The following is a 23229-nucleotide window of genomic DNA, read 5'->3' as shown; positions in this document are numbered from 1 at the left end:
ATCCCTAACCATTCAGTAGTCCTTAAAGGGCAAACATTAAGACTGGATCCATTGTTAATGAGCACGAGTGGGACTTTGAAATTTTTGTGGCGGGCAATTATGTTTAGTGAGTGCCCATGTTTGCGCCCCTCAGGCGGTAATTCATCATCAGAGAAGGTGATAACCCGTGGTGCGAGGAGTTGTCCAATCATACTTGCCACCATTTCAGGAGGTACATCAGGAGAGATATGGGCGTCATTTAATGTTTCCACAAAGATTTCTCTATGCGATTTTGAAGTGCATAGAAGTTCCCAAATAGATATTTGTGCGGGAATGGTTTTGAGTTGGGCTGTTATATCGTAAGCAGCATTGGTTTTGCAAGTGGTTCCTGACAAAATTCCCCGAGTTTCTCTTAGGTTCTGGTTATCTCTCTTAAAATACCTCCCGTTGTTACCCACTTCATCGCATTCCGGGTAATGCCATGGGACTGCTTGTGGGTCGTAGGAGGGAACTGCTCTTCCTTCTAGGTATATCATTGGTCCTTGAGGTCGAGGGGTTGTGGCTGGAATCATTTGTGAGAGACTTGATGATTTTTCTTGAGGTGCTACCAAGTCTTGGTGAGATTTGTCATTAGGATTCTCTTCCTCCATTTACTGTGTGGGAGAGGTCCTCTGAGCATGTGCCAGTTGGTGAGGCATCAGAAAATTTGGGGCTTGAACCAGGGGTGCCCCTTGCAAGGTTAACGGGGTTAGATCAGGGAGACCTATTGCGAGAACAACGGGTTCAGAATTCGACCTTTTTGGATGTAATGAGGACAGAGTTGAGTGTGCCCCTTGGGGGGCAGGATGCTGAGGATGTGACCTGTTAGGTGCGGCTTCAAGGAATACGAGAGGCTGTGTTGCTGGTGCTACTTCAAGGAATACGAGAGGTTGCATTGCAGGTGTTGCTTTAAGGAATATCTGTGGCCCAGGCGAGGGCGCCTGTCGATACCCCCATGTCTGATTTGATGTATCGGGCATGATTGCTTGGATGGAATGATGTGGAGAGGAGTATGTGGGTTGCCCTCCCTCAATGTGGTTGACGGTAGAAGTGCTGGATGTGCTGGGTCCTGCTTGATGCGATGGCAGGGGATTTTGGAGAATGTTGGCCTGAGTTGTATTGTTGGCCTGTGGGGTGATCGCAATCTTCTGGCTCTCAATTAAATCTTGGACCGCATGTTTCAAAGCGAAGCAGCGGTCCGTTAGGTGGCCAAGAGCCTGGTGATATGCATAGTACTGATTTTCATTGTAACCAGGTGGTAAGGGATTAGGTGGAAGTCAAGGTTGGAGTCGTGTCAAGAGTTGCTTTTGCATTAGCATTGTCAGAACTTGACTGTATGTTTGTGCTAAAGGGGTGAACTTCCTTCCTAACATTGTCTGATTGTGTGGACCTTAGCATTTCCCCTAGGCTATTGCGATTGTTATTGATATGGCTGTGCCTGATATCCCTGTTGGGCTTGCTGTGGTTGGTACTGCCTGTTTGATTGTGGCTGGTATTGTCTGTCTTGTCGTGGCTCCGGTTGTGGAGCATATTGGCTGCCTTGAGTATTGGTGGCGATGTTATTAACTTTCATAGTGTGTTGCGTGGGAGTGGCCACGGGGAAATGGTCCCAACCCTGATCCCGGCTTCCACCTGTTCTCCAGCTCAGATGAGTTGGGAGAAATTTGCGAACATATATGAGATTAGATATTCTGAAATGCTGAGATTTGCTGAATGTACGATCATGGATATGGGGTTTCTCATTCGAGCCGCCATGGCTCGCCATCGCCCTACGTATGCTGATAAGGATTCATCGCTTTTTTGTCTTAAGGCAGCCAGGGCAGATCTTCTTAGAACCATATTCAGGTTGTATGAGAACCTGTCAATGAATGCTTGTGAGAGTTTTTCCTAAGTTCTGATTTGATGGCTGTCTAGTGAGGTGTACCAATCCAAAGCGTCACCCTTAAGGGATTTCTGGAAGAGACGTATCAGGGCTCCATCATTCCCTGCTATCGCATTGAGTTCCCCATAAAATGCTTTCAGGTGTGTTGTGGGGCACCCATTACCATCGTACCTTTTGAATTTTGGTACCTCGAAGTTTGGAGGTACCCGGGCGTCTGGGAAGGGACAAAGGTCCCTGAATTTGGTGGACGGGTGGTCCACTCCCTGCTGCTTTTGGAGTTGATTTTACCCCATTTGTAGCTACTCTCGTAGTTCTTCAATCTCAGACTTGCCTTGCGGATGGTATCTTGCCCCTTGCTGTAGGGCTTGTGCTGCTTCCTCTTTGTATGGATCAAGAATGGGGGGTTGCTGAAAAGATGGTGAACTCCCGGTGGCGGGAGGTAGCTGGAATTGAACGTTACTCCCTTTTGGAGGAGGATGTGATGTTCAGAAATGGCTCCCCGCCTGGGGTATCTGCCAATTCTGGAATGTTACTCCCGTTAGGGGGAGTGAGTTGGACTCGAAACTGGCCCCCTTCATGGGCATCCGCCAGTTCTTGTCTGTGGTTCCCATGAAGGGGAACTTGTGTTGTAACCTGATTGTTGTGTTGTGCTGAGTAGAGATGTATGGGAGGGTTACTCCCGATTGCTGGTTGTTGTTGATCTTGTGCTGACTCTTCCGGGAGAGGGAGCACGAGATTTGCTGGGGGTATGAGAGAGAAGGCAAAAGGGGTTTGAGGGAGTGAACTGTTCTGTACACTAGGCTGGGTTGCCTGTGTAATCGGTGTGGCACTTGGCACTAGGCGAAGCAATAGCTCTTGCATTATTCGAAGTAGTAGCTCTTACGTGGTTGTGTTGGCTTGATGATCTGTTGGAGCAATTGGTAGCGGTGCGGGTGTTGGTGCGAGTGCGGGTGTCGATGTTTTGGGAGCTGGCTGGGCCGCTAGCTCTTCTTCATGGGTAGCTTGAGAGGCCATGGCTGCGCTAGCTCGAGTGGTCATGGTTCGAATCCGTGTCTAAGAAAGTGCAAGCTAAAGATTTTTTTTTATTTTTGTATGAATGCAGTTATGATATCCCTTGAGATTAAAGTACCACACTTTTTCAAGTCAGGTCTCAACTAGTGCGGTCTAGCATATCCCCAGCGGAGTCGCCATTCTGTAGACATTGAAAAATCGGCGCCTACGCTGGTATAAATGTTATGGTTTTGGTGGTGGGATTAGCCTAAATATGGATGTTGGAGTCGCCACTAGCCAATAAAACTCAAAATCCCGCAGTCGGCTAGAACCCGCGGAACATGTAAAGTTGGAGAAATCTGAAGACTCCCCTACCTTAGATTGACTCCTGGTCTGCGATCCGGGGTTCCGGGTAAGGGACCTCGGTTACAAAGAGGGAAAGTGTTAGGCACCCTCTCTGCCTGTACGAACGTACGGTCTCTACTTAGTGTGGTAAAATAATCTCAAGGGATGATGATAATGCTGTGGTCATGATGAGGACTAGTCACATGTGGATTTCTGATGTAGCAAGATCTGAGATTTCGGCAGGCCACAGAGCATACATCCGACAATGTGTCTGAAAGGCGGGTATGATGATACTTATGTAAAAAGGCAAAGAAGAAGTGGACTAGATCACTAGAAATTTTTGATGTGACAGGATCCGATGTGCGGCAAGTTACAGAGCATACGTTCACTAGAGATCTAGAGAAGCAGGGGGGTTGAGAAGGGAGTAGATGTCATGATAAACGCTTGTAGGATGATGGATCCTTGGCTTGATTTTTGAATAGGCTAAGACATAGACTGAACCATGACTAATCTGAGCTTATGGGTTGGAAAGGTTGAGAAGAAGGTTAGGGGGTGGCTGAAAAAAATCAGGATTTTGAAAGCTTGGGAGCTCCTTCCCTTTCCCTCACTCTCTTCCTCACTCTCTTCCTTTCCCACTCTCCTCCTCTCTCACTCTCTTTCTCTTGGTTGTTGGGTGTTGGTTGTGTGAAATGTGAAGGGGGAGAGGGCTATTTATAGCCTTCTCCAATGGCATTGCTGTAATTATTGGGTTTGAGAGGGTTGAAAGGTGAGGTGGCAAGTGGTGGTTGGTGGAGGAGAGAGAGATGCCACATGGCACACTCCCATTGGCTTGTGGGGCTGGTAAATTGGTAAATAGTGAAAGTAGAGGGGGTAATTTTAAAGGAAAGTTGACTTTTGGACACTGCGACAGCTGTCCACACGCGGGCCGTGAGCGACGGCAGTCAGAGTGACTACCGCCCGCGGTTGTCAGACTACCGCCCATGCCTGGTTCGGGCCGGATTCGCACGTGTGGGTTTTGTGTGGCGCTCTGGTTTGTCCGGTGGTCTCTGTTTTGGGTTTCTGGGACTCAAAGTGGTGGATTTGGGTATGGATAGAGGGTTCTGGCCAGGGTATAGGGTATTGGCGAGGCTGTGTGTATACTGAATGGCTTGAATCACAGTTTCGGGTTGCGACTGGGGAGTTTTGGAGATTTTGGACTAGGGCTTGCGGCTAGGGTTTGGGCCAGGATTGGGATTAGGGTTAGGTTAAAGGTGTGATCATGGTTCTTAGCCTGTCTTAGCTTTTCCAAGATATTAGCCTGGGTGGGGTGTCTACGGATGGCATCGAACCCACTTCGATTGCATCGACCTTTGGCTACTTCCTTTCACCAATCTTGAAATTCTCTTCTTCGATGCGATCGAACCTCTTTCGATGACATTAAAGTAAGTTATCGATGGCATCGAAGACCGTTCGATAACATCGATATATGGACCAGTTTGTCCAGCAAGCTTTCAAGGAAAACCTTATATCCCAATTGCATCAAATCTCAATCAATGGCATTGAAATTCAAATTTATCGATTGCATCAAAATGTGGACCAAACTGTCCAGCGAGCTTTAATAGGAAAATCATTTTATTCTTGATGGCATCGATTTGTAATCAATGATATCTTCAATGGCATTGAAATACTGTTCGATGACATTGAAATTGAGCTCATTTAGTCCAACAACCAAAGTGTATTTTTCATACTCGATGACATCGAGTAGAATCCGTCTAGCTCCTATTTGAATATCTTGGTGTAGGAGGTCGATGGCATCAAAGAAGGTTCGAATACCCTACGATGGCATTGACAAGAACAAATTTTTACCATTTTTTTACCATTGAGATTTGCCTTTATATATTACTTGTGTTGCTTCTTGGACTTTAGAGCGAGCATTAAAGAGAGCCCTGACAAAGTTATTGTTATAGTTAATACCCTCATCCTCAAGCTCTCTTTCCCATAGGAGTTCATCATTCAATCCATTGCTCAAGCATTTATTAGCATATTCAATAGCTTGGATTGAACTATGAATTCTAGCATTCATTGATCTCTCAGCAGCACTCTTTATTGGCAAATTATTGTGTTAAGATCCTTGAATGTTAAGCTCATGGGAATCTTCTCTAGATCTTAAATGTATATCATTAATTAGAGTATATCAAACCAAACCCTAAACCCAAAAACCTCACACCTTTGATTGGAGCATCTTTAGTGGTTGCGGTTTAAGGGAGCTACAGACTCTTCACCACTAGGAAGATATTCAACAAAATGTGCTGAAACAGGCCTCACTCACTTACAAGTGAGTATGTTGAGTCCATTGAGTCTGAAGCCCTTTCCTTGTGTAGGATTAGGATTCAGAGTTTGAGTTAACGAACTCTATAAGACCTTTTGTAGGCTTCCGACGAGAGAATACGTGTAGTGTCCTTGTGTAGGATATGTTGCCTTATCTAGGCATAGAGTTGATTTATGTAGGCACCTAAGGTTGCCTTGTGTAGGTTGTAAAGGTTCATGGTTAACCTAATTTAAAACCATTGGATAGTGAAATCCGGTATACTCATGGGTTGAGTGCATCTGTTGGGAGTGGAATAGGCACGTAGCCAAACCATTATATATGATTGTGTTTGGGATTGTCTTTGCGTATTTATTTATTTATGCCTATGTAGATTAAATGCTTAATTATAATGCATGATTAGATGGATGTTTAGGATTGATAGGAACCATATCCCACACACTCATATACACTATCTCTATAGGCTAGTCGCTTAACTTGCAAATCATGTGTAGCCTATGTGACTGGACTCTCTATTGGCTTGGAAGCCTTAAGAGTTAAATTGCCTTGATTAGTTTGATTGAAAATAGTTTAAGTTAGGCAATTTAAATTTTTAACAGATATAATTTTTAAAAAGTCCTATTCACCCCCCTCTAGGACACTCGGACATAATTCCATACTTCAATTGGTGGTTCAGCCACAATTTTAATTTGTGCATCTTGTTTGTCAATCATGTGAGTCTTTGTGTAATGTAGTTGGTTGAGCCTTTGGAAGCTGAAGATCGAAGACATAAGAGTATAAGAGTATTGAGGAGCAAAGAATATGTAAATGAAGTGCCTTGGTGACCTTAACCCTTGACCCAAAACAACCCTTGAACCTCTAGATAATCTTGGCTTAATAGGTAAACCTTGTTGATCATCCCTAAGCTTTATGAACTTAATTGGAACATGATAAGTAAGGCTAGAAGAGGTGCGAAGCTACTATGAAAATATACGCCCAAAATAATATATTTTAAGTGGTGCTCGATCCCATCGACTAGACCTTAAGGGGTATTTGATGGTATTAAAGACCCTCTCGATGACATCAAACAGGAAGTCAGATGTCAAGTAAGAATTGATCATTTTATATGATTTTTTTGATGGCATTGATGTCTCCTTCAAAGACATTGAAGGTTCACTTCGATAGCATCGAAGAGCACTTGATGGCATCAAACATGTGACTTAGATATTACAAAAAGAACAAATTATATTATCTGATTTTCTCGATGGTATCAAGGTACCCTCCGATGGCATCGAAGGTCACCTCAATGACATCTAAGACCTGTCGATGGCATTGATAGAGCCGTTATCTGCCCGTTTTTTTACCGTTGGAACTTAAACTTCTTATAAAGGGCATTTGGTTCTTGGGCATCAGTATAAGCTTTTTGGTATAATAGAAGCTTAGGTGAATCCATAATCATATCCCACATCCCAAGCCTCTAAACCAAAGATTTTTAAGTCACCTTCCTTGGGATTAACACTCTAATGAGGATTCTAATCTCCGCCTTAAAGATGTTCTTAAACTTCTCTACTTTCTAGATATTAGACCCAACCTCTATATGCATGTCATTATCTAAATCATCTAAAAACCTATCTAGGTGAATCCCCTAAGAATTAAAACTTCATATTAGTTGTAGGAGATTCAACTAACCTCCCATCACTTTGGTCATGTCAAAGGGGCACTATATGCAAGGTGTTTGGTCTTGGAGCTTAAGCCTCGCAAAGCATCGACATTATGATCGGGGGAGCAAAGTGGAGTTGATTGAAACATGGGAGAGCAACTATCAAGCAATTTGAGACGACACTACAAAAGGGGTTCAATCCGACAAGTAAGTTGTCAATTGTAAGAGTCTGTATAATCTCTTTCCTTGTGTAGGATTGACGGTAAGATTTTGTGACCCAAACTTGACCAAGTTCTTATGTAGGACTTTGGCTTTTGTGTAGGGCCTAAATCCAGGTTCTTGTGTAGGACATTGGCTCTTATATAGGGCCTAAATCTAAGTTCTTGTGTAGGACCTTGGCTCTTGTGTAGGGTATAAATAAAGTCCTTATGTAGGCCACCGGATACGGGTACATACTTGTTAGTTTCCGTGGGAGCCTCCGGCAATTGGGTGAAGGTTTTTATGCCGTCATCGTTGGTCATTGTCAACTTCATCTGTTCCAGGAGTCAGGAAGAGAGCGTAAGACTACTAAGATCTACTGCTCATCTGTAAGCGCATTTTTCACCGCTTTCAGGTCACATATCATTGCCGACATTGTTCTAATATGCTCAACTATTGAGATATTAGAAGCCATCTTGTACATGTCGAACTTAATAGTCAAGGCTCTTAATCTAGTAATAGTGGTGCCAGCGTATGCAAAAGTCAAGGTGTTCCATATATCTAGGGTAGTGGAATATCCTTCAAATTGCCAATTAGGTCATTATGTATGCTGCTTAGCATAGTATAGTAAAGCGCAAGCACTAATCCCATTTAAGCCAGTTTTGGAATTGTTCTTGATGGCACTGGTGATGAGCAGTATTACCCTCTTCGGGCAGGTTCATGCTAGCAGTTAGGGTTTCCAAAACCCATTGCTCATCCAAAAGATACTGGATTTTATGGTGCCAAATATCATAGTTATTTCCATCTAGTTTCTCACCCTCGTTCAGGTCCACTACGATGTTCTCGAATGCCATTATTACCACATTCAGGGGCTAGAAATTATATTAAAAATTTAAGCACCACACATTCGTGGCTCGCAGTATCGCCAGATGATTGTCACTTACATCTATTGTGTATCGTTGGATTGAAAGATTAGATAAAAGCCTGCAATTATCTTCTCAGACACATTTAAGGTTGAGGTTTCCCATCCTCATTTTTTGCCCGCCTATGTGAGGAGCCTTAAAGCTTCCACTCATCTCCCACTAGTCTCATAAAGATGGCCACTAAAACACCCTTACGACTAGGAAAGGTGTGTATGTGTGTGTGCGAGGAGGGGGGTTCCCCCATTATTCAGAGCCTTAAAGCATAGAACTATGGTCCATTCACTGTGTAAAAAATGCATTCCTGCCTATTACCCCCTGATTTTCAATAGTCACATTTTAGGTCTATATGTACTGTTGATAAAACAACATATGGTCATTATATTTATATGGTTGAGAAGATTAGTTTGGTAAATAATAGCTAATCTGGTTGAAAACATCAAAATCGACCATGTTGGCTGAAAATCGGCTATATTGGTAAAAAAAATATCAGAATCGACCATGTTGGTCGAGAATCGATCATATTGGTCGAAAACATCAGAATTGACCATGTTGGTCGAAAATCGGTCATATTGGTCGAAAACAGTCCCTTGGTTGAAATCAACCACTTTGGTAGAAAACAGAAACCGATTGAATTTGATCATTCTTGTAAAAAACAGTCCCTTGGCCTAATTCGACTAATTTGGTGTGTGTGTGTGTGTGTGTGTGTGTGTGTGTGTGTGTGTGTGTGTGTATAAAACAACCCCTTGGCCAAATTTGACCATCTCGGTAAAACAACCCTTGGCCGAATTCGATCATTCTGGTCGAAAACATAATTCGATCATGGGATGTCTTCGGCCGATAAGATTGTTGATTTAGTGATAATAATGAAAAACCGAGGTCATCAATCTAGACCATTAATCATGAGAGGGCAAAACTATCTCTGTTGTTCAATCTTCTAGTCTCTCTCTCTCTCTAATCTGCTTGTAACCAGCAATCATCCATTGCCTCGCTGGATGTAGTCTGGTACTCTGAAAAGTTATTTATGCATTCGATTAGGGATTTCAATCCCCTATTTTAGAATTCTGATTGAAGCAGAAAAAGAGAGAAAAAAGAAAAATATGAGACGAAGGCGCACCTCTAAGGCTCTGATACCAATGCTAGGAAAATACTTCTCGAAGCAATTCCCTTGAACCAACCCTCAGAGGGAAAATGAGTTCCATTCTATGGTTCCATCCCGGTTTGGGGCTCACCATCGCTAAAACCTCTCCTACAGCGGAAGAAGGAGGCTCGGTTGTTAGATATTACTGAATGCATCTCACGTCGCTAGAAGATGAGTTACACTGCTTTCACCGGTGTAAGAAGAGCTCTACGGGAACACTATTCTCCAAACTATATCCACACTATAAATCGTGTGGTTGTGATGGAACCTAACTTTCTTCTCGCAATACTTCTCTGCACTTTAAAGATTCGTGCTCGAGATTATGGGTTCCTACCCATATATAGAGATACCGCCATAAACGTCTTCAATAGTAGGAGATGAATAGTTCCAAAACTGCTTAACTAAATACTATAAGGGAAGATCAAAGGCTACTTGGGAAGATGAACAGTTCTAAAACTGCCAGACCCTATTTCTCTATCTTCTAATGAGCGAGGTCCACTTGGACAACCCACCTAGCAGTTACAAGTGGGTTGGGGTTAGGTTAGAAAACGCGGCCTGTTTTAGGTAAAAATGGGTTTGGCTTGGATTGTACCCTACCCAACCTGACTCTCCCATATAAACTTATCAATGTCAGATGACCCTAACTTACCATGTCCAAAAGTAGATGATACATACCCAAGCCATGAGTAGTGGAGACAACCAGTTGCCTCATACACACCCAAGCCAATGCTGGGCCCAATCAGTATCAACGCCTTTTCCGAGGGCCAGGCCTTGATCTGCCCCATCAATCCTACACATTGACTTAACCAAATGCCATATTGTTAGTTAAAGAAATAATATGATGGAGAGGGTTAAATCAGTACATGTAAAAGCCCCTCCCCGTCACACACAGGCTATGGGAAGTCGAGTGGGCCCCAACATTCCAAAAGGCTAATGAAGTTCTTTTTCTACCATCAATCAGAAAGGCATTTACAAGATTAAGGCGTGTAATGGCTGGGGCCAATTTGTTTTGTTTTTATATCTTATGTTCTCTTTTTTGTTGTTGTTGTTGTCATGGGTGCCTGCTCAAATGCTTATTTTGTCAATTTGAGCCCACCCATTTACTCTCTTGGATAGTATCGATAGTATTGCAAACTTGATGAGACATGGACCATCCAGGGCAAGGTCCACTAGATGGATAATCTTGATTCATACATACTGCAGTTTGACCTGTTTGGATTGGATTATGCAATCCCACCATTTAGTTTGTTAAGAAAACTGGAAATTGCGAGACCCACCTAAACCGTGCCAAACTGGTGCAAACCATGAACAAACAATTAAAATAGAATGAACCAACGGCTCAATTAGTCTGGAATATAAATAAAACATTACTATTAATCAGGTTAATGCCACAGTTCGAATAGGTTCGAAGATGAGGTCAAGCCACAATGGACAGTTTGAGGCGGCGGTTGGAACCCTTTTTTTTTTTTTTTTTGTTTGTATTTTTTTAAGCATTGGGCCCTTGAAAGCATCCAATATTCTCAAGGACAAAAATTCAGAAGGCATAAATAAATGGGTTGTACCATATGACCGCTTGTAGGTGATTAGTTCTCTATTTTTGAGAATCTCTAAAGTGAAAAATCTTCCTAGGATATATATGTTAAAGATTAAAAATTACAATTATATTGGTTTAAAGTATAAAGGACTTAAAGCGCCATCCAGAATAGAATTTCTCATGAATAACAAAATGTTATGAATATTTAGGGTGCGTTTGGTTGCACCTAATGTCGTGAAATATCATAAAATTTTGCATAAAATTAAACTGATTAAGCATGAAAGATCATGATATTTGGTGCAACCAAACACACCTTACTAAATACCTTAGATAAACTCTATAATCTAAAAAAGTAAAATAGCATAATATTTTCAAAGTACCTTGTAGCTCATCGCCTTTATACTTCTCTTAGTGGTTAAGCAATAACAAACCAAATAAGCTAACAAAAACCGAAGTACAGGTTTTTTGAAATTTTGACAGTAGACCACTAATATATATCTGAAATTCTACATGAATTACAAAGTTTATGAATTAGAGCACTAGCGCAATTCATGACAGGAGAGAGAGAAGACATTCTTTGCAGGATATCTGCCAACATGGGACGTGTGCACCAGGCCATTCATTAGGCCGGTGCTGCCATAAACTGCCATTGGACACATATCAGCCCAGGCCACTTATCAACTGGGCCACCCTTGTGTAAGAAAAATGGACGGTTTGAAAGTAATATGACCAATGGTCTATTACTTTCATATGCCGCTTTGGATGGCCACATTCTTGATTTTATTGTTCCTAGTTTCCCATGCATCCATCTCAACATACTTATCGAAGCAATGCACATTTCTGCTCGCATTACCTCCTAATTTGCAACAATCTAGCCCAGATAGAATGGTAGGGCAAACAAGTCTAACAAGAGATTCTGTCGAGCTTCATTGGCACATGCAGTGAACACATAAAACTCCAAATCCACATTTCCAAATCATCCACCCAGCTCTATTTCTTGACCATACGCACACATTTCACAAATCAATGTAAGAATGCAGAACTCCATAGTTAAATAATACACTACGTAAAAAGAAAAGACGAAGGAAAAAAAAAAAAAAACCCATGAATAGGAACAAGTCTAAAATAAAACTGCTTTCCCCATTAAATTGGTAAAGTGTTGCAAAGTGACTCAACGCAAATAGGTGACTTGACTAAATTACACTGAGTAAGGTCTGCTCGGCCAGGTTTCTAGTCACTACGAACATAATTCTAAAAACTGCTTCCACAGTCGTTGGAAATGCCATGGTACAAAACCATCATACTTGCATCAGACTGGGAGAGGAACAACAAAGGCCACAAAGTAAAGTTTGTTTAAAATCGCTATCAGAAATTGTTTACAGGTAAAAGGAAAACAGATAGCCTTGAGCATATGAGCTCAGGAATGCTGTTACATTTCCACCTCTCATTCACAACTCACAAGAAGAACAAATGGGGTAGTTTCAAGCCACTCTACCCTCTCCTGACACTTCTAAGATAGTCAATCCTTATACCCCAAAGTTGCTCTCCTACCTCTTTCATGGTCGGTCGGTCGGACCGTGTAGGAGCAGCACATTGAAATGCCAGGCCGAACATCTTGGACAGTATCTCCCCATCTACCACTTCCTGCATTGAAGGATCCATGACATCCCCAAAATTGCCTTCATTGTACTTCTTGAACGCCTGTGTCAATGGAGTAGCATGAGCAACAAGAACAACAGCTATGGACCGCCCATAGAAAAAGAGGTATCATATGATGCTTTTGACCAAACAAAACAGCACCTTTTGTCCTGCCAATCAACTGTCCAGGTGGGGACAGCCCTTCAGTGATCTAGGTTGTTTATCTGGTGTGCACAAGTATGGATGCCTTATTTGGCCATGATCTGGTCATGGTGGGTCCCATCAGATGAATGGCCTGGATAACAAAAAGCTGCATGTGCCAGTACAGTTGCTGGCCAAACCAAAAGCACCATTTGTTTCAGCCGAGCATTATATATTTCCTCATAATTTTAAGTGATAATTTTCTTCTTTACTGATTTCCTATGAGGAAATAAACAACATTCAAGACCCACATTTATTTAATAAAGATCATTCCTCGGGTGGCTCCCTGATGAATGTGTCACACACACAGACACACAGACACACAGACACAAAAGGCTTTCTTGAGAACTTCTGACATGTGATGTGGGCACAAAATCTGGACAGTCCACTAGATGAGTCACATCATGAAACCCCAAGGGAAACTTTTTGGCTTGATCCAAAAATCTGGTGGGTCATAGCAAAGTGAAAACCCCCAGGCCCTTGATTTGCTTCTCCTTTGCTGTAACTCACCAGATTTTTGGATCAGGCCAAAAAGTTAGCCTTGGAGATTTCATGAGGTGGACCATCTGGATTCTGGGCCCACATCACATGTCAAAAGTACTCACAAAATTCCTGTGAGAATTGGCTCCCAGGTGAGCATGTGTGTGTGTGTGTGCGCGCGCGCGTCCTGCTGAATGTGGACTATATTAGTTAAAATGTCTATTTGCAAAGCCCAAACAGACATAAAAGGTTGCCTAATGAGGTGAATTTTGTGGCATGGCCTGCTTGTAACATAGTTTAGAAACTTGAATACTCGACTTGACTCAAGAACCAGCCAGGTTGGGTTTACTCGAAGACTCGATTCAACTCAATGTTTAGAATATTAGATTAGGATTAATTTTTGCTAATGGATAGTGCTTGATTATAATAAATCTATGCTATAGTCTATTATATTGTCCTTGTTGGAGTTTTGTGCTCCCGTTGCGAGCCCCTAGCCGGAATAAAGGAGGGTTGCGCCAGGTTGGTAGCTGGCGTCAAACTCATGCCATAACTTTCATCATGAATCTAGGTGGAATAGGATTCATGTAAGCAACCTCAATTAATTGGGATAAAGCTTATATGAAGTTGATTACTACTATAGATACTTAGAATAACAAGAGTATAAGAACAGTAAAAAGATAAATAATAATTGCAGAAAAAAGGACTCGGCTAGGCTTGCTGGTAGGAACATGATTTTGCTAGTTTGACGTTGGTAGTTTGAATCCCACTAACTGCACATTTTTAAAAATATAAAAATGCACCAACTGGGTTTGAGTCATGTCAAGTTGACTGAGTATGCAACTGAACTCGGCCAGTAAACTCGAGTCTGAACTGAGTCAGGTTCGCCATCGAGTGTCATGGCGACTCGGCTTGATTTCTTGCTGAGTTGAGTTGAATCGGCCGAGTTTTGAGTCACTGAGTTTTAGCACTATGTTTTGTAATGTGGCACAGCAGATCAATGCTTGGGTCACTGCAGGGTAGGTCCCATTAGTACTAGTGTTGGGATGGACAGAAAAAAGATCGCTTTGTTTGTGCAACTAATTTACTAGAGGAAACACACAAAAAGAATAAAACAAAGCGTCTGTTGAGACAAGTGATGAGGACCCATTATACCAAACAAAGAGGAAGATTGGTTTAAAGAACTACCTGTAACTGCAACTCATACAACAATAAAGACTTTCCGATAATAGAGATGTCAAATGCTTACCCATCTAACTGTTACCCTCTCATCAGCACTTCTTTTCAACTCAACGGGGCGGCGTCCAGAGAGAATTTCTACAAGTAAAATGCCGAAGGAATATACATCGCTTTTGGGTGTGAGTTGGTAGGTCTTTAGGTATTCAGGATCAAGGTACCCAGCAGTTCCTTTAACTTTGGTGGAGATATGAGTTTGATCCGCTTCCATTGGACCCAGTCTCGCAAACCCAAAATCAGCCACCTTAGCTCTGAAACTTTCTGTCAGCAGAATGTTCGACGATTTCACATCTCGGTGGATTATCGGCTTTTCTGTTGGAAATAAAATAATGTAGGAGCAGTTTAGTTCAAATATCAGAAACTCGGGACAACATTCAAATGATATAAAATGCTTGTACACAGTCAAATAGACTAAATCAGTTTTACTTGATGGAATGATTCATGCAAGTGAAAATCATTCCACCTTCTAAAACAAGTAGGGCTGTCAACGGGCAGGCAGCTTCGGCCCGGATTTTGAACTGTTCAGGCTGGGCTGACTGGCCAGGCCTATTCGAAATTTCAGTTTTGCGGCCCATTGACAGCCTTAAAAACAATGACACCACCTTTTAAAACATTGCTATGTCAGACAAGTGTCTGAGAGGCACTGACAGCTGTTAGGGAAATCGCTATATAATATATATTTTCATTTTATTGGCTTTTGCTATCACTTGTATACTGTCTATGGGGTTTATCTATATATCCTTTTATATATATTAGATGACCTCAAATAGATGAGACAATGCTATGAAGGTGATGACGATGATCCTATTCCATATATTATGATTTTATTTACTAATATATATAGAAACCTATTTTTCCATAAACAGTTGGGAGAAGTATGTTGGGTCGGTCCTCTTGTCTGAAGCCATTTCCATGTCTGACATCAACAATGGCATGTTTCCATGGGCATGTTATGTAGATTAGAAATAGCATTGAGATAAATCCTCCTCTCTCACCACATGCACAGACACAAACATGGACAGGCACTCATATTAACAAGCAAAGATTTGTAGTCAAAGGAATTATACAATCCTCAACATGAGGATATGTATAGCATCTTTTGGCCTTTGTGTCCAGTGGACCCATCTATTGGTGATCAAGACTGTGATGGTTCCACGAAGCCCCAAAAATATCCAGAGTGGAAGATCATCAACGTCAAACCTAAGGCCGCATTTTTTCCAGTGTTTTTTCTCAAACGCCTCCCTGAAGGTCACTATCTGAAATCAATACACATGTGAGTCACTATAGCTGATTGCTGAAAGATTGTAAATGAGAATACCTAAGAAAGAGGGATAAGAGGACACAGTAACCGATTGCAAAGAAAAAAGATATGAAGAAAAATAAGCAACAGTCACCTAACTGGGAAGAAGATACTAGAAATTGGAGGAAATAATGAAGAGATAAATGGAAGAAAGAATGTATTTTAGAGAGAACATAGTATTTCTCTATATTTATACTTAGTTTACAAATGTAGGGGGCACCCATTGTTTATTTTATCGTATGAGTTTTTTTGTGGAAAAACTCAAGCAGTGATTGTATATAGATTAATGTTAAAATGCTATATATCAAAATTTAAGTTTCTCATGCGGCAGTGGCCTATAGAAGAAAGAGTTTATCATTATCATCGTCGTAGCTTTTTTTTTTTCTCAATTGAATGTCCAATGATCATCATAGCCTTGTTGCTGAACTATCTGAACTTGGAATTGGATTCTTGATGTAAGTCATGACAAGCAATTAAACACTTCGGACCTTCTAAGGCATGCAGCAACCTACGATCTCGAGATTGTTCCATCAAGACTCTTCTAAAATAAATCAAGAGAACTGGAAACAGGATTAGTAAAGCTGATGCCGAATAGCTGGGACAAGGTCATGGCGATTACAATGTGATGATGACTCTTCTGAAAGAAACATGGGAATGGGATTGTAAGGGAAAGAAAAACACAAATTGTATTCTACATCCCAGATCTGAAGTTTGCACAAAAAATGATAGACAGTTGTTAGACTTTACAATTTCATCTTTCATATCTATGAAATTAAAGTAACTGCTGTTACATTAATAGAGATACATTGCAATGATCTCACAAAGGAATATGTGACAAATGCAAAGATTTTTTTACCCGCGTATAAATGGAGATAAGTTAGGGCGTGCGTGACATCAATGGCTATCTCTAAACGCTGATTAAAATCTAAAATTCTTCCATGCTGACCTGACAAACATAATAATCAAGTTTTAGAACAGTAAGATACTACAATGTATCAGTTAAAGCTTAATTATAGATGAATCTTACCATCAAGATGTTCCCTAAGAGTACCATTTGGAATGTATTCGGTAATGATAACGCGCTCAGTTCCTTTATCAACATACCCAAGTAGCTTCACTAAATTTCGATGTTCAATTTTGGCCAATAGTTCAATTTCACTGCTGAATTCAGTTCGGAGAGAGTCAAAATGTTCCTGTTCAAAATCTTAAAGTTAACATTGTTACACCATATTATATTCATAATGAAAGAACACCAACAAAGAGACACAACTCAACATATACAAAAAACGTCACATTAATTACAAAGTGACATATACTGAAAAATTCCAAAAACCTAAAAGCACTTTGATGTTATAGAATACAACCTATAAGCAAGCAATTTTCTGTAGGAGAAAACAGAACATGGTGAAAATGTTAAATATTTTCAATGGTATCTCCAATTATAGCTCCTTTGGGGCGTAAAATATCTCTCTTCTCACCATCCCCATAGTGCATTGGACAAATGTATGCATTTCAATTAGGGTTGTATTCTATGGTTATGATTCTATTAGATGTGTCTTTTTCATTCTGTCAAAAATTTATTTTAAGGTATAGCTGCTTATGATCTCCCCCAATGACCTGCGGTAATGATTCCTCTGGCATTACGAAATTTACTAGAACGATGCTTTCTATAGATCAAATTATTCTGTGGATTGGATTTCAAGCTCCTTAAAATTGGAGAAGATTTGATTGGTTGCTTTAGTTACCTTTAGTACATAAACTTTAAAAAAAGAAGAAGAAAAAGTCATCTGACAAAAGCTAAATTGAGATTAGAACATAACACAAAAAAAGAATACAAACTAATCTCACATAATGACAAAGCAAAACAGCAAAACCTCCAAATTTGGCTGAGTGAACACTTCTTTCACTTTGGAATGTAGTTGGGCCTCTCCAGTGGACTTGCTTAAGCTGGTTTCAGTTCCCATTCTCTTGATCAGAAGTGAAACAAACCATAGGGGTTAGGAAAAAAACTATAGGGGACGTTCATCATACATCAGTCTCAACACCATATCTCAGCAATGATCATCCTCAGCTAATGTTTTCTCCTGCTGCTCTGTATAGCATGTCTGCTCAATATTGATCTTACAGTCTGCCTTAAGTTTCTTTGGCATGCAGTGATCACACAACACTCCAAAGGTGCACTCCACTTGATCCAACCAACTCTAATATTATTGGAAACATCCTCAGCTATCTGTACATTTATCATGGAGCCGAGGTAAATGGCTTGCACTGTTAACTAAAATCACACATCTATAAGCATTTGTTGGTGGACAATGATGGATGGTAATGGTTGTATGTGGCGCACCTTGTATCTAGATGATGGCAAGAAGCTTGTAAGTGGTCCACGTGTATCTTTCACTCAAAGCTTTTAGTCTTCAAGTTATGGTTTAGACTAGTGCTATGCCCTGAGTTTATGTTTTCACCGAAGTCAAGAGGGTATTGTTGTAATTGTACATCTAATTATGAAAGCCCTAATATATTATAGTGTGAGGAGGAAGACTGATCACTTTGAGCACTCTCTTTCAATGTTCTCCTCTTTCTCCTCTCATCTTCTCTTCTATTCTCAAAGAATATGGTATCAGAGTGGGTTTGATCTTCATGCCGCCATTCTTCTCTACATCTTCACACTTCTCCTTTTGTTTGATTTCTTTTCTTTACAAAGTGAAACCCTATACTTTTGGGTTGATTTTTCTCTTTTCACTTCTGTTCATTGTTCTACCACCATATGGTGGGCACTGCTGTTCAGTGTGAATGTGAACGAGGCCCACTTCTTCCTAAAACAAGTTGATGGTTTAAAGTGGGTTTTTGTATATCTGCAGCCAGATTTGAAGAATATGTGTGTGAGAAGTGTAGAGATGTGGGTGGAATTCATTGTATCCAACCCAAATTGGTGGATGATTTTGTATGGGTGTGGTGTAGATCATCAATCTATGGTCATTTGAAGCCATTGTTAGGTGAATTCAAGTTTAAATTCTTCCCTTGGTATTTAATCCTTTCTGTATCTTTTTTTTTTCTTTTTCTTTTTCTTTTTTTGTACAAGGCAGTTCTGAAAGCGACACCGAGAATAGCCTTTTGATTCGAAATGGATCTATGAATCTTCACATTGACTAAGGTTAATGGTGCAAATTATTTGCAATGGGTTGGAGCTATTACGGACATATGTTTCTCCATTTCAGTGGCGTTGCAAGCTTGGTCATCCTCCTCGAGTAGTTCAAAGAGTCTAGTTCTGTCATTTTCTTCTGTGTCCAAACTAGAATGTGAAGCCTCCAAGTTTGGAAAGCATCATAACGCCATATTCCCACCTCATGTAGAAAAACATAACATTAGTCTTTTTTAAGTACATTCTGATGTGTGGGATATGGCATGCATTCCTAGTTATTTGATTTTAAATAATATTATTTTTGCAGACGAGCATTCTCATATGACTTGGTTATGGTTAATGAAAGATTGTTTTGAAGCTTTCTCTTGTTCTAAGGAATTTCATATGGAAGTGTAAACTTAATTTAATGCATGTATTCTACATTCAGATAACGCTATAGAGTTGCCTAATAAATTTAATTTATATGTCTTTTAATGGTATTATTCATCAGATTTCTTATGCTCACACACTGCATCTTATTGAGGTAGCACGAGCACTATTGTTCAATTTGAAAGTTCCAAAATGTTCTGAAATCATGTTGTCCTCACAACATGTCATTTAATCAATCGTATGCCTTCATTTGTTCCGAGTGGTTGAAACCTTTTTCCATCTTGTGTCCTAATATTTTTATTTTCTCTGTCCTTCATACGGTGTTCAATTATGTGTTTTGTACATCAAATGGACCACTCTATTGAAAATTTTGTACTTAAAAGCCATTAAATGAATCTTTCTTGGGTACTCCCGTACCCAACAAGGTTACATGTGCTACAACTCATCCCTGCAAAAACGTTATATTTCGGATGATGTTACTTTCTTTGTGGGTGCACCTTACTTTTCTAAAGATGGTAAAAGTAAGGTGGTAAGATACTACAGTTTGGTGAGACGCTTACTACCCTTGAAACAATGCTTGACATCCCACCCACATTGGGGGAGGCAACTATACAGAGTTCAACTCCACCATTAAAGGTGTATACTAGATGAACCAACCGTGGTAATGATATGTCTTCAGCTATGACCATCACCAATCATCCTTGCCCATCTGAAGATAAATATTCTACCAACTCCTTTAGACACTAGAGAAGCTGACTTACCAATTGCTCTTCGTAAGAGTAAATGTTCTTGTACTCAATATTCCATATCTTAGTTTGTTTGTCCTACTAGTTTATTGTCTTCTTTTCGTACCTCTGCCAAGGAATTCAAAATCTGTTATGTAACGGCCGTTATGGTAACGGTCATAACCGATACACATTACAGAGCTGAAATGGTTGTAACGGTCGTTACAAAAACAAGGGGCCATAACGGCCCTGTAACAGCTTGTAATGGACAGTAACAGACCTGTAATGGTCCAAAAACAAAAAGGAGTTGTAACAGCCATTGTGGGGGCTGTAACAGCTATTACAACTAGTGTTTTAAATATCGACGATATTAGCCGATATATCCCACGATATATCTTGTATCCCACCTGTGCGATACGAAACGCATAGGTAGTGTAGATATATCCCACATATTCAATCAAGTGAGCATTTTCAATTTTTGACCCATGTTTTTGTTGTAAAACACATTCAACCAGTGTCAAATGGTTACAAAACTATGATTCTTCATGTTTTCCATGAAAAATCATGGATTTGGAACTTTAATTTCGAGATTTGGGACAGATGGGTTAAGTTGCAGAAAAATTGAGAAAAATCAAAATTTCTCAATTTCTCGCAAATCAATTATAATCTTTGTATCCAAACACAAAATTAAACATGTGTGTAACCTGATCTAGTCAAGGTATTCCGTATCGGTAACGGTGGCTATAACGGTCACCACCATTACCGATACGGGTATCGACTGTAACAGCTGATACGGGGGTGTAACGACTGTTACGACCACCGTAATGGTTGAAAATTTTCTTTTGCCCGAAAAATTGTGAAAAAATATTTAGAAAGTCAAGAATAATGTAAATATTCCAAATATGTATTCATTTTTTGTTTTGAACATGTTTATGGTAGAGTAATGGTCCACTCTTTGATGAGAGTGTATTATTGAGTTGTCTAGTGAATTTGTGAACATGATTATATGTATCTAATGTTTATACATCACAATCAAGCATTAAAACTAGAAATAAGAAAAATTGCATAGATACGACTTTTTCAATTTTTTGAAAAAAAAAAGGCCATCGGAGCTTCTATCCGCTCAAATTACTTCAATCTACGATTTTAATATTAAAAACTATAGCAAGAGTGGTTGAAATCTTTTCTAATATGATCTAGGAGAGTTTTTGGAATGAGAAAAGTAAAAAATAAGAAGGAGAAAATGGATTTAAATAGAAAAAAAAAGTGGCCGTTTTTTTGACCCGTTACAGGGGTAACGATCGTTATGCCCCGTTACGGTCTTTACGGTTACCGTAATGGCCATTACGGTCCCAAAAAATCAACTACCCCGTTTCACCCTCGTATCGCGAATGGTCATGACCGTTACCTATACGTATCGGCCTTTTGATGCAGGACATAAAATTCAAATATGATGTGCGAGATTTCAGGCTTAAGATCACGTTAGTACAGAAACAATTACACAAATTCCATATCCCACATGAAAGTCCAAACATTCAATTAAGGGGAATCTATGCGGGTCTAGGCCTACACATGTTAGGGTTGGATCAATAAAAATTATGAACCAAACGATACTCAAAGATAAGAAATAATCATCCACACATGCACAGTAATCAGTCCCTAATCTAAGGGATTCACAAATTTCAACTCAAGGAACCCTAGGGTGAAAAAAGGGGCAAATAAATTAAGGGTAATGCAATCTAGGGTTAGGGTTTATGAAAATAGGTATAAAAAGGAGAAAATAAGAGAAAACCTGAACTGGGAGACAATTCCCGCAAGCAGACAGCGGGCCGGGGCCTGGCGCACGTGCTCCCTAGCCTGGCCGCACGTGTGAGCGGGTCCCACACCTGGAAACTGATTCCTTGGCCCTGGTCGGCCAGGGGTGGGCTCCAAACTCCCAAAGTTTGAGGGCGATCCGAGCTACGGGCTGTGCGTGGTGCTCCGCCGAAGTTTCAGCCCTCCTGTAGGGCCAGATTTTGGAAACTGGCTATAAGGAGAAAATTCGTTGCAGAAACTGATGGATTCGAGGTGAGGACGGCTGTAGAAGGTGAGATATATGGATGGAAGAGGGTAAGGACGGATAAGGATAGATTTGGCTTCGCACCACGGTAATTAGTCCTTCTAAAAGGGAGGGCTTCGCACCCACTTGAATTTTTCCACAACTCAGAAACTCAGAGAGTAGAAAAAACTTGCAGGAATTTTTATTAAACTTCAATGAATCAAAAGAACTACAAGGGGTGCCTATTTATAAGAAAAACCTATACCCCAAAACTCGCGCCATGTGCGCAACCTATTACTCGGCGATAAAGTCAACTAAAATAAAAATTAATCAAAGAAATCTAAAGCGTTCATGATATTCTAAATAACATAAATAATCAAAACCTAAAACATGAAATCAATCCGACTAGTGGGCGCCGATCACGAGATCCTATGATGGGCTTTACTTGATTATCGGGCCCACTATCTTGAACCAAAACTCCGTCTTCTAACTAGAAGGTCCTCCCTGGACGTCGTCATCGATCCAGATCGATGGTGGGGGTTCTCCTTCGTGCATACGGGGGGGGGGGATGTGCGTGCCACTGGCGAAACAAAACTCCTGAACCGCTCCGAGATATAAGTATCAAGTCTCTGAAGCTCTTCCTCAGTGAGTCACGTACTGTCTGAAGCTGGGCGTGACTTCCACTTAACCAAGAACTTCTGAAACCTGCCGTCCGACGTGGATATTATCTGATGGTCCAAAATATCCTCTATTTCCTCTTTTGGTGTGAGAAGGGTAGGTATGAGAGGTAGAGGCTAGGAAGATGGGTTTGGACGAGTAGGTATGGGAGGTAGAAATTGGAAAAATGGGTCGGGAAGGGTAAGTATGGGATGTAGAGGCTGGGAAGATGGGTCGGGAGGGGACCATGAATTAAGGGAAAGGTTTAGGGAATCAGGATCGTTAGGTGATAGGCTGGACAATGTATCAGTGGTCCCCTGAAATGCAACTAGATCCTCCACATTGAATGTGAGACTAATTCCCATGGAAGGTGAAAAATCCACCTCATACGCGTTGAGACCGTTTCGTTTTATAATTTTGGATGGACCAGCGCTACGCGCGTGTAACTTACGAACGGCTCCCTGAGGGTACCGCTCT

The 23229-nt window shown here is 40.7% G+C and overlaps 1 protein-coding gene across 3 annotated transcripts in view; it reads right to left on the bottom strand.

The window, feature by feature from the left end:
• Window positions 1–12093: 12093 nt before the first annotated feature.
• LOC131258375 (calmodulin-binding receptor-like cytoplasmic kinase 3) overlaps window positions 12094–23229 on the bottom strand; it is a 46420-nt gene continuing 35284 nt past the window's right edge. For 2 of the 3 annotated variants that reach the window (XM_058259658.1, XM_058259660.1), the window contains exons 4-7: window positions 16852–17017; window positions 16681–16770; window positions 14538–14836; window positions 12094–12673 (exon numbers count right to left, since the gene is read on the bottom strand). In XM_058259658.1, the coding sequence (XP_058115641.1) occupies window positions 12464–12673; window positions 14538–14836; window positions 16681–16770; window positions 16852–17017 (765 nt within the window). In that variant the 3' untranslated portion in view covers window positions 12094–12463. Of the gene's footprint in view, window positions 12674–14537; window positions 14837–16680; window positions 16771–16851; window positions 17029–23229 lie in introns of all 3 variants that reach the window. The other variant, XM_058259659.1, reaches the window with a different exon arrangement.

The sequence above is a fragment of the Magnolia sinica genome, chromosome 10 (genome assembly GCF_029962835.1).
Source record: "Magnolia sinica isolate HGM2019 chromosome 10, MsV1, whole genome shotgun sequence".
Lineage (NCBI taxonomy): Eukaryota > Viridiplantae > Streptophyta > Magnoliopsida > Magnoliales > Magnoliaceae > Magnolia > Magnolia sinica.
The sequence above is the reverse complement of the archived record's forward strand: the minus strand, read 5'-3'. Positions and strand labels throughout refer to the sequence as shown.